Source organism: Sciurus carolinensis, chromosome 3 (genome assembly GCF_902686445.1).
Source record: "Sciurus carolinensis chromosome 3, mSciCar1.2, whole genome shotgun sequence".
Taxonomy (NCBI): Eukaryota; Metazoa; Chordata; class Mammalia; order Rodentia; family Sciuridae; genus Sciurus; species Sciurus carolinensis.
In genome coordinates, this window is record NC_062215.1 from 51,821,667 (window position 1) to 51,832,083 (window position 10,417).

Below are 10,417 nucleotides of genomic sequence, written 5' to 3' on the forward strand. Positions count from 1 at the left end.
CTAATGGAGGGAGGCAAGTCTGATTAAAGGTGTTGAGGCGGAGTTAATGCCCTGCTTTTGCAGTTCGAGAGCCCAAAGGGGCGGGGCTGCTAGGAAACCGGAAGTAGCTGCTCCAAGACGCTCAGAGCAATTCCGGTGAGTCCGGAGGTGGAGTCCCCACTTGGTTGGAGGGATCCGCGGCGGAGAATCCGAGCCTACTGAGTGGGAGCGACCCTGGGACGAGGTTTACATTCCCTGTCCTGCAGATGACTGTCCATAACCTATACTTATTTGACCGGAATGGAGTGTGTCTGCACTACAGCGAGTGGCACCGCAAGAAGCAAGCGGGGATCCCCAAGGAGGAGGTGACGAGAGGGCCCCGGCTACAGTCCTGGTGACCTCGCACTTCCAAACGTACACAGTCCCAGCCCAACCCCTCTTCTCCAAATCCCGGCTGATTCCCAACCTCCACCCAGTCTCCCCCCAAAACTGAGACCTAACTCTGTCCCTCTCCTTCTAGGAGTACAAGCTGATGTACGGGATGCTATTCTCTATCCGTTCGTTTGTCAGCAAGATGTCCCCGCTAGACATGTACGCCGTGAGGAGGAGGACTATCTTTGGGAATTGGGGGGCAGAGGGGCTTGTTTTGTAGAATGAAAGGGACATTGGCTTCCAAAGCGGGGAGGAGGAAGTAGAGAGGCTTAGAGTGAGAGTTTTGAAGCTTTAGGGGGGGAGGAGAGGGCGCTAAACTGAACAGTGAAGATGGGAGGTGTCTACTCAACCAGGTTCCTACAAACTATATGCTTAAACGAAGAGGGAGTCGACTTTGAAGGATCAGAAGTATTTCTTCGGAAGAGATTCCACTGCCATCTTTAACACCCTCCTCATTTCTGCAGGAAGGACGGCTTCCTGGCCTTCCAAACTAGCCGTTACAAACTCCATTACTACGAGACTCCCACTGGTATCAAAGTTGTCATGAATACTGACTTAGGCGTTGGACCCATTCGGGATGTGCTACACCACATCTACAGTGCGGTCAGTGTCCTCCCGAGGGACCCTTCCATCATAACCCCTTAACAGCCACAGACAGAGAACCTCCCAAGTCCCTCAGGTTTTCTGCCCTATTCCTACTGTATTGTATCTCTGTTAAACTCAAGAATTCTCTCGGAGGCCTTTAGATCCTTGAAAGTCTTTAGATCCTTAAACATTCCCACCAACGGTTTCTCCTAAGGGAGTGCTTGCCTCCCAGTCCTAGTTCCTTGTGTGTTCACACACCCCTGAGGTTATACTAGATTTGGGATTGAAATTTAGAAATGTCCAAAAAGTCAGAATTTTACTCCTTTCTCCACAGCTGTACGTGGAGCTGGTGGTGAAGAATCCCCTATGCCCACTGGGCCAAACTGTGCAAAGTGAACTCTTCCGCTCCCGGCTTGACTCTTATGTGCGCTCCCTGCCGTTCTTCTCTGCCCGAGCGGGCTGAAGCATGCTACTTAACCCCTCAGGAGAGTCTGAACTGCCTGGGGCCCTTCCTAACTTGAGGCCCCCTCTGTAGGCCACTCCGTTCCTCCATCTACCTTCCTCCCCAGCAAAAACATAAAGCCCGACCTCCACCCCATACCCTCCTCTCCAGAATGAAGTCCACAGGAGTCCCTGTATGTCCATTCCGTCCCTCTCTCCTGTTTTAACCCCAATATGACGCCACGAGAAGCACAGAATAAACTTTGTCACCTTATGTAGCCTGACCATGTCTGTTTAAATGGACCCTTCTGGTTCTGCCCCAGTTGAAGGTAGAAACTAGGGTGGCCATGTTCCCCAAACCTGCAAAGAGGTTTTACCAAGGATTTCTCAATAACTGTACTGTTGACACCTTGAGCTGGAAATTCCTTTTTGTGTTTTGTAGGATTTTAGCAGCAACTCTTGCTGCTAAAGGATAGTAGTACTAGTACATCCTTCCTCGCCCCCAGTCGTGACAACCAGAATGTCTCCAAACCTTGTCACATGTTTCCTGGGGGACATAATTCCTCCCAACTGAGAACCACTGGGTAGAGGGTAGGCTGACATGCCTTGGGTCCAGAAAGTGTGGCAACTACGCGCCTAAGATCGGATCTCGAGCTCATCGGAGCACACAGAATAATCAAGCCACTGAGCCTTCAGCAGGCAGGGCTCATACAGATGTGCAGCTGGTTTGGCAGGGAGGCGGGCGGTTCTATGCAGATGAGGGGGCGGCGCCTGCATGTTGATAAGCTGGGCTGGATGCCGACGCGACTGGAAGCCCGGCGGGTCCCGCTGCGGTTCCGGCTGAAGTGGCATCCCTCTCCCACCACCCCTTGTCCCTGGGTCCCTACCCTCTGAGGATTGTCCTTGATCTTTACCCTCATCCGTTTCCTTCTCCTACTTCCTGAACAGCGCCCCCCGTATCTGAATATATCCACTCCTGGAGCCCCCAGCGTTTCTCCCTTCCCGCTGCAAAACCCACGACCTCCAGCAGCCCGCCCCCGCGGGCCCGATCTGCCTGGTTGCTCCCGCCGCAGCCTCCTCAGCCTTCCCGCTCTCTCGGAGATCGCCCTATTACAATCCCAGGTGTCCGGTCTGGGGTGTCCCTGCTTCTTCCTCCCGTCCTCTCAGAGCCCCCTCCCCCGCCCTGACCAGCCGGCATGCAGGTGTCTATCGCGTGTACCGAACAGAACCTTCGCAGCCGAAGCAGTGAGGACCGTCTGTGTGGACCCCGGCCGGGCCCCGGGGGCGGTAATGGAGGGCCAGTCGGCGTGGGGCACGGGAATCCTCCGGGGGGTGGCGGGTCCTGCCCTAAGGCCCGAGCCGCTGTGGTTCCCCGGCCCCCAGCGCCCACTGGGGCCCTCCGCGAAAGCACCGGCGGAAGCACTGGCATGAAATACAGGTATGGGGTGGCCGGGTAGCCCACCCATTTGCTCCCGGTTCGGGACCCCTGAGGCTTCCTTGGGATGGCTGCCAAGACCCTTTCAAACTTTGGTAAAAAGATTCCTTCGGTCACCGACACACTCTTACTTAGTCCTTCTCTTGTTCTCTATCAATACCCCTGACTGACAGGATCAAGTTTACCACGGTTGAGTCCTGTCAGACCCAGGGGCTCCCGAGTTGCCCTCTTTACCCCTAGAAAGGGTGGGGATCCATGGATCTCCAGGCTGCACCCGCCTCCAATACAGTGTCCTTGGGTCGGTGTCCTGAGGACAGGAGGGAGGGAAACGACTTCTCACTCTGGCCCGATATGGGTGTCTGACCCAGATACTGCCCCCACCTGCCCGGAGAGCCCCGTTTCTTGTGACCTCTCCGGGATCAGAAGGGGAAGGGGACTGGGGCCTGTGGCAAGTTAGGACTACCAGCCTACATTCTCATGCTGAGGGACTGGGCTGGATGGGGAGATTGGGCAGAAATTTTACTTTATCTCAGAGAACTGACAGCCTGACTCTCAGAACTCCCAGTAGCGGGAGGGAGAGGGACTCCTGGTTGGTAGTGAGCAGAGGTCATTGATCTAACCTGGCTTTGTCACCTGAGGAATCTGATTCCCTCCATGTATCTGTCCTGATTGGAAAATTGAGCCCACCACCTGGGTGGGGCCCCTTGGGAAGAGGAGGGTGCTCACTGGTTAGGAGATAGTCTTCACAGGCCAATGGGAGCAGAGAGATGGAGGGGGAAGAGGCTTTCATGTCACATTCCCCTTCAGGTCTCCTATATGTGTCTTTGCTGGAGGCCCATCTGTGGGTCTAGCCAGGGACCCTGGTCTGAGTACCTGAACTTGACTTGGTTTACCTCTTCCACTCTGAAGTCACCCTGAGTGTGCCATTCTCTGAAGGGTCTGTACTTACACAGCCATCCACATTCCCTGATGCCCCCTACTCCATATGTCCCACAGATGATTCAAATACAGACAAGAGTTCACCCAGAAGAAAAACCAGACAGTACATCTTCAATGTGATAAGAGGGAATAGAGGCTTTCCAATCAGTTATTTGTTCACTTGTTCTTTTGATAATATTCTTAGGGGATCTGCTATGGGATAGTACTGCCCAATCCCACAGGCCTACTGGGTTTACTTTCTTTGGACTGAGACACCTAGAGGGCTTCTCAGTCTGGAAGGAGAGGAGCTGGGGGCTGATGACCGACCTAGGTTCATAATGGAAGAGCCACCCTTTCCTTCTGCTTTTGTGTCCTACAGGAATCTAGGAAAGTCTGGTCTTCGAGTGTCCTGTCTTGGCCTGGGTGAGTCAGAATAGGAATTAAGGGAACGGGGCATTCTTTCATAGCCTATCTCCCACAGTTCTCATGTGCCTGGTTTCTCTCCTGCAGGTACCTGGGTCACATTTGGTTCTCAGATCTCAGATGAGGTATAAGTGATGGAACCTAAAAGCAGGGTGGGGTGATGGTGAGGAAATCAGAAAAAGGACCTGGAAAGGGGTTTGGACAGCAAGCATGGGGAATGAGGGATCTGTGGCTGGAGAATGCAGAAAAGGGAAAGAATGTGGAAATGCAGGATAAGGTACCATGGGTTAGAGTGTAGTGAGGGAGGTAACTGAGGGGCAATGAGTGATCTTCAACTCTTTCTCTCACCTTCCTAGACAGCAGAGGATGTGCTGACAATTGCCTATGAGCATGGTGTAAACCTGTTTGACACCGCTGAAGTTTATGCAGCAGGAAAGTAAGGACTGGGGAGAAAGAACTAAGTAACACTGGAAGGCTGAGGGTCCACCAGGGCTTCTTATTTCCCACTAAAGAACTGTGGGACTTCTAGGAAAACTAAGGTCCAACCTTTCAGGACATGGGCCCCCAAAGCATTATGGGAGTTATAGTCCCAACATCCATCCCTCTCTAGATTACAGGCCAATAGGCAAACTGTATAGTCACATTAAATAAAACTAACAAATAAAAAAAAATTATCTTGAAGAAAACAACAACAACAACAACAACAACAACAGCTGGATGCAGTTGTACAACCCTGTGATCCCAGCAATTCAGGAGGCTGAGGCAAGAGGATCACAAGTTTGAGGTCAGCCTCAGCAACTGAGAGACATCCTGTCTCAAAATAAAAAAAGGAATGAGGATATAGCTCAGTGGTAAAGTGTCCTTGGGTTTTACCAGTACCAAACAAACAAACAAAAAAACCAACAAATATATCTTCAGTATGGTTACATGCAACTACATAAGAATTACAAAGTTGTATTTTCACCAGGACAAATCATATGCCTATGGCTTCTCACTAGGAGTAGCCAAAACCTAGAATGGCCTATCCTGTAAGACTTAGCCTAAATATCAGTTCCTCCAAGAAGCCTTTATCCAGCTCCCCAAAAGTTGGTCACCACCCCCTATGAGCTTACACAGCACATTATACTGCCTTCTGACACATAATTAATTACTAGTTTACCCAGCTGTATTGGCTGCTTAACTCAGAGGCTTCCCCCTCCATGGAACTTGTCTTGCTTTTCCCAAAATCCTCCACAGAACCTAACACAGAGCAGCTAACTAACACAGAGCCTAACACAGAGCCTAACACTGTTCTGCTATGGAGTCAACATGCTCAAAAAGTGCACAACGCCTGGGCACAGTGCACCTGTAATCCCAGTGGCTCAAAGACGAAGGCAGAAGGATTACAAGTTCAAAGCCAGCCTCAGCAACTTAGCTGGGGATGTGGCTCAGTGGTTAAGTGCCCTTGGGTTCAATCCCCATTAACCAAAAAAAAAAAAAAAAAAAAAGGTACACACACAGTGGACTGAAGATGTAGCTCAGTGGCAGAGTACCTGCTAGCATACATGAAGTTCTGGCTTCAATCCCCAAATACTACAAAACGACAACATTGATAAAACGTGTGGTCTAAGTGTTTACAACAAAAAGCACAGGAGATCAAACGACAGTAAAACATTTCAGGAAGAGTTCACCATAATAATTTAAGACTTAAAAAAATAATAATAATTTAAGACTTGTCACAAGTTAGCTCATAATTATGTGCTGAAGAATTGTGTAACCAATTCAAATGAAGCTAACGAGAAGGCCTGATCCATAGACTGTGGCCATCAGAGTACATTCTGTGAATGAGGCAGAATCTGAACTGAGCTTAGGATGGGTGGGAGGCTCTGAGAAGGGGGAAGGCAACCCAGATGGTTAAAACCAGACAATGCAGTATCCTCCCTGGTTCTACCAATCTATTCTTTTACCTTCATCCTAGCAATCCACAGGAGGACTTAGTATATAGTTGATACACAAGAGGTATTTGTTGAATTAATAAATGAATATCATATAACTATACCTCTAGCTCCAGAAGCCCCTCTTTAGTCCAAAATGAAGTTGAGAATCCAAATGGGCTACTTTTGCTATACAAAAGAGCAAAAGCGGGGAGGAGGGGAAGGAATTGACCCACCTTGGAGGGGTCGGTGTCTTTGCATTGTCTTTCTTCCAGGGCTGAAAGAACCCTAGGCAACATCCTCAAGCGCAAAGGCTGGAGGTGAGACTGTGTTTTGGAGGGTTTCTGGGGACATGATCATCCAAACATCCTTTTCTTTCTGGTTCTCCCATTTCTCTTTTTCCAGGAGATCAAGCTATGTCATCACCACCAAGATTTTTTGGGGAGGACAGTAAGTGACTGTTCCACTGTGATTGGGAGGATGACCTAGTAGACTAGTATGAAGGTGTATGGGGTGGGGGTGAGGACTGCTGTCTCACACCTTCTATGGCAGGTCCACATCCTGCCTGTGAGGACTCATGTAATCCTCATGGCTCCAGACCAGCCCTCCCCAACCTATCTTTGTCATACCTAATCTTTCACTTACCTTTTCCTATAGGGCAGAAACTGAACGAGGCTTAAGTCGCAAACACATCATTGAAGGTGAGAGTTAGAGACTGGGAAAATGAAGTGGACGGGCGTGGTAGTCAGAGGAGTTGGAAACATTTTCTAAAGCTTTGAATTGGAGGCTTTAGGTGGCCATGGCAATGAGGTAAGGTCAAAATTCTAGGAAACAGAAACTGAGGAACTTACTTTCCTCTCCTCACCTCCACCTAAGGCTTGCGAGGATCCCTGGAACGCCTCCAGCTGGGATATGTGGATATCGTCTTTGCCAATCGCTCAGACCCTAACAGTCCTATGGAAGGTAAAAGCAGCACTCCCAAACCTGATAGCCCTTCAAAACTGGGCACTTTCTTAAACCCTCAAGAAGCTAGCCCTAGCTCAGGTGGCCTTCCACACTCCACAGCAGATGCTTAGACTATAGGACTTGGACAGGGAGGGAGACGAAGAACAGATAAAAACCTCTTTGGTTGCCTGGAGATCCTGAGGGGTCTTGGTGGGGCAGGCAGAGGCCTGCAGATCTGGCAGATTCTAGGGATCTGGCAGTGAGGCCTTCCCTTTCCTGTGTACCTAGAGATTGTGCGAGCCATGACCTACGTCATCAACCAAGGGCTGGCCCTATATTGGGGGACATCCCGATGGGGGGCTGCAGAAATCATGGTGAGTCTGTGTCCTCACTTCCCCCATCCCACAATTGGTTCCCACTTTTCACATGGCTACCCCAAACTGCAGTGCACTGGGGGAGGGAGTGAGGAAGAAAATGGAAGGAGTGCTTTGACTCCCATTTCCTGCCCACCCCAACCCAGGAAGCCTACTCCATGGCCAGACAGTTCAATCTGATTCCTCCAGTGTGTGAACAAGTGGAGCACCACCTCTTTCAGAGGGAGAAAGTGGAGATGCAGTTGCCTGAGCTCTATCACAAGATTGGTAAGCAGCCCCACATCTCTGCCTTTCACTCAGCCTCACCTGTGGTCTAAGTCCCTTTCGCACACCTGAACCTCTCACTCTTAGGTGTTGGTTCAGTCACTTGGTCTCCTCTGGCCTGTGGTCTCATTACTAGCAAGTATGATGGACGAGTTCCAGATACCTGCAAGGCCGGTATCAAGGTGAGATCCGAGATGGTGGGACTGAGGTTATCTTCAGATGCTGTGTGTGGTGGTAAGGTCTTTGCTGATACTCCTTGGCTTCCAGGGCTACCAGTGGCTCAAGGACAAAGTACAGAGTGAGGATGGCAAGAAACAACAAGCCAAAGTTATGGACCTTCTCCCCATTGCCCACCAGCTGGGCTGCACTGTAGCCCAGCTTGCTATTGGTGAGATACTGCCAGTCCTGGATCCTGCAGGGAACTGTCTCCCTTTGAAACTTCACAAACCTATCCTAAGGCTAGTTTGTCCCTAGGGACTACCCTCTTCTTCAGAAACACTTCTGAAATCTGTGTGCTCACTGATTCCCATCACTTCTCTTTTTTTCCCCTCCTCTGGCCCCAGCCTGGTGTCTCCGCAGTGAGGGTGTCAGCTCGGTTTTGCTGGGGGTGTCCAGTGCAGAGCAGCTGATGGAACACCTGGGCTCCCTACAGGTGAGTTTGGAGACTAAGTAGCAAGGTTAATCTCTGTCCCCTTCCCCAGCAGTCAAGGCTACACTGTTCAACCCAGAACGGTCCTGTGAGGTTAGCCAATACAAAGTCCTCACTTTGCAGGTGAGAGGTCCAAGACGACAAGGTACGGCAGGGTCACAGTTGCGACTTGTTCTTTGCCAATGGGCCCCACTGCGGTGCTTCCCCGGGTCTTTGAACCTCATGCCTTTCGTCGATGACCCAGTATTTACTGCCTTGTCCACCACCCATTCTCCTCCAGGTGCTGAGCCAGCTAACGCCGCAGACAGTGATGGAGATAGACGGTCTCCTGGGGAACAAATCGCATTCCAAGAAATAGTCCGTCGGGGGCGGAGACTCAACCGATCCACTGCACCCGCCCAAGACCGCATCTCCGCAGCCGCCCCTTCACCCCACCCCCGTATCCCTCCACGCAGCGGCTAGAGCAGCCCCGCCCATTAAGGAGTTCTGGATCAGAGCCGCAATGCGCATGAACAAAGCCATATCCTTCCGCAGTGGGTCTGGAGAGAAGTAATTCGCCCACCCACTGCTGCATCTTTCTAGGCCTTCTTGCTAATCCCCGGCATGAGCTACGGGTCGTCCCCTCTCTGCCATTTGGTCTCGCTCCTTTCTCTCTTCTCCCTTTTGCCGGCGCCCAGAAAAAACCATGCAGAGTACCTCAAAAGTAACCCTTGAAATGTCATCAAGGGGTAAGGAACTAATAAGTTGAGTTGCAATGTCATCTGGGACATAGGAAATGGGGTTTTACAATATTCGGCACAAAGGCAGCCAGGCTGGTCCTGGCAGGAAGAAAATGAAAATCTTCGGAAACCAGAACTCTGCCTCCCAGCTCGGAATTTGAAGACTTAAATCTAGAACGAGTTTAATACTTTGTTCTTGCAGAGAGTGGCCGGTGGGGAGGGGGGAATAGTGACAGCACCGGCAAAAGCAGAGGGAAATTTGATAGCACATGTACACTGTGGTCTGGCCAAAATGGCCCTTGGAAAACAAAGTTGGGTGGTGCTTTTGCATTAATTAATGATAGTCTTTGGGCACAGAGATGGGGCTGACTGACAAAGGTCTGGGAACGAACTTTTGAGCCTTGAGCTGGACTTTCTACCTAGCAGTGGAGGACTGCAGTCTTCCTCCTGCAATAACCCTAAAGCAATAATGATGGCCGTTCCTCTCTAAGACTTCCCAGGGAACTGTAAATAAAATTTCAGCTTGATTCTCACAGCATCTGAAATTGCAGGGGATGGAGGGTAAGGTTTTAGCTTTACATACATGGTCCTCTTGCCCCATCATTAGAAGACTCTTAGTACCAGTTTTCTCTTAGCTCAGTGATGCAGGCATCTCGCTCCTGGTCACTGTTCAAATGAAGGACAAAGGCACCAGGTATCCCAGGCATGGGTTATTTTCCTTCCTTTTTTAGCACCCAATGATCTGGCTTCCTAGTTTTGTTGTTCCTCTATGAAAGAGTTAGTTGCCCTTTTTCCATTTTTAAAATGTTTTATTAGTCATACTTCTTCCTTGTGCTCCTCCTTTCTCTCTCACCTGATACCCACACATATGCTAAGGAACTATGAGAGTAGTTTTCTCATGACTGAGTAAGAGGCTGTTCTGAGGCAGAGGCTTTAAGATTTACTAGAAGAGAGGTCAAGTGCAAAGAGAGGGAAAGAAGTGTTTTTGGTGTGTGTGTGTATGTGTCTTTGTACTATGGATTGAGCTCAGGAGTGCTTTACCAGTGAAATATCCCCACTTTTATCTTTTATTTTGAGATAGGGTCTTTCTAAATTGCTAAGGTTTACCTTAAACTTGGGATCCTTCTGCTTCAGCCTCCTGAGTCACTGAGATTACAGAAGAGTTATCATTTTAAAAGGGGGGGAAAAAAGAAAAAGAAAACCAGTGACATGAGAGTGACAGAAAAGTAGAATCAAATGTGTGATGTCAGATATTGTCCCTATTTTCTTCCTCAAAGAACTCTGATTTCTTGGAGACAGAAAATGGGTAGAAAGTTACAACCCTTAAATATCAGGGCAGA

At 49.8% G+C, this 10,417-nt stretch overlaps 2 protein-coding genes across 3 annotated transcripts; both read left to right on the forward strand.

Moving 5' to 3' along the window:
* Nucleotides 1-100: 100 nt before the first annotated feature.
* On the forward strand, nucleotides 101-1,711 carry Trappc1 (trafficking protein particle complex subunit 1). Its single transcript, XM_047546986.1, has 4 exons — nucleotides 101-344; nucleotides 500-570; nucleotides 876-1,014; nucleotides 1,331-1,711. The coding sequence occupies exons 1-4, from the start codon at nucleotides 246-248 to the stop codon at nucleotides 1,457-1,459; spliced, it is 438 nt and encodes a 145-aa protein (XP_047402942.1). The 5' UTR covers nucleotides 101-245; the 3' UTR covers nucleotides 1,460-1,711.
* Nucleotides 1,712-2,233: 522 nt separating this feature from the next.
* On the forward strand, nucleotides 2,234-10,156 carry Kcnab3 (potassium voltage-gated channel subfamily A regulatory beta subunit 3). 2 transcript variants are annotated; one of them, XM_047547495.1, is made up of 14 exons: nucleotides 2,234-2,875; nucleotides 4,170-4,213; nucleotides 4,301-4,338; nucleotides 4,570-4,649; nucleotides 6,402-6,446; nucleotides 6,532-6,576; nucleotides 6,784-6,827; nucleotides 7,003-7,089; nucleotides 7,360-7,445; nucleotides 7,592-7,712; nucleotides 7,797-7,891; nucleotides 7,977-8,097; nucleotides 8,273-8,361; nucleotides 8,639-10,156. In XM_047547495.1, the coding sequence occupies exons 1-14, from the start codon at nucleotides 2,634-2,636 to the stop codon at nucleotides 8,714-8,716; spliced, it is 1,215 nt and encodes a 404-aa protein (XP_047403451.1). In that variant the 5' UTR covers nucleotides 2,234-2,633; the 3' UTR covers nucleotides 8,717-10,156. The 2 variants fall into 2 exon arrangements, with proteins under 2 accessions (XP_047403451.1, XP_047403452.1); XM_047547496.1 differs by lacking the exon at nucleotides 6,402-6,446.
* The last annotated feature ends 261 nt before the right edge of the window (nucleotides 10,157-10,417 follow it).

Excerpts from the sequence above, each read along its gene's own strand:
- Trappc1 (XM_047546986.1), top strand. The coding sequence starts at position 246 with ATGACTGTCCATAACCTATACTTATTTGACCGGAATGGAGTGTGTCTG. Across the intron at positions 345-499 it reads CGGGGATCCCCAAGGAGGAG|GAGTACAAGCTGATGTACGG; the intron begins GTGACGAGAGGG and ends CTCTCCTTCTAG. Across the intron at positions 571-875 it reads AAGATGTCCCCGCTAGACAT|GAAGGACGGCTTCCTGGCCT; the intron begins GTACGCCGTGAG and ends TCATTTCTGCAG.
- Kcnab3 (XM_047547495.1), top strand. The coding sequence starts at position 2,634 with ATGCAGGTGTCTATCGCGTGTACCGAACAGAACCTTCGCAGCCGAAGC. Across the intron at positions 4,214-4,300 it reads AGTGTCCTGTCTTGGCCTGG|GTACCTGGGTCACATTTGGT; the intron begins GTGAGTCAGAAT and ends TCTCTCCTGCAG. Across the intron at positions 6,577-6,783 it reads AAGATTTTTTGGGGAGGACA|GGCAGAAACTGAACGAGGCT; the intron begins GTAAGTGACTGT and ends CTTTTCCTATAG.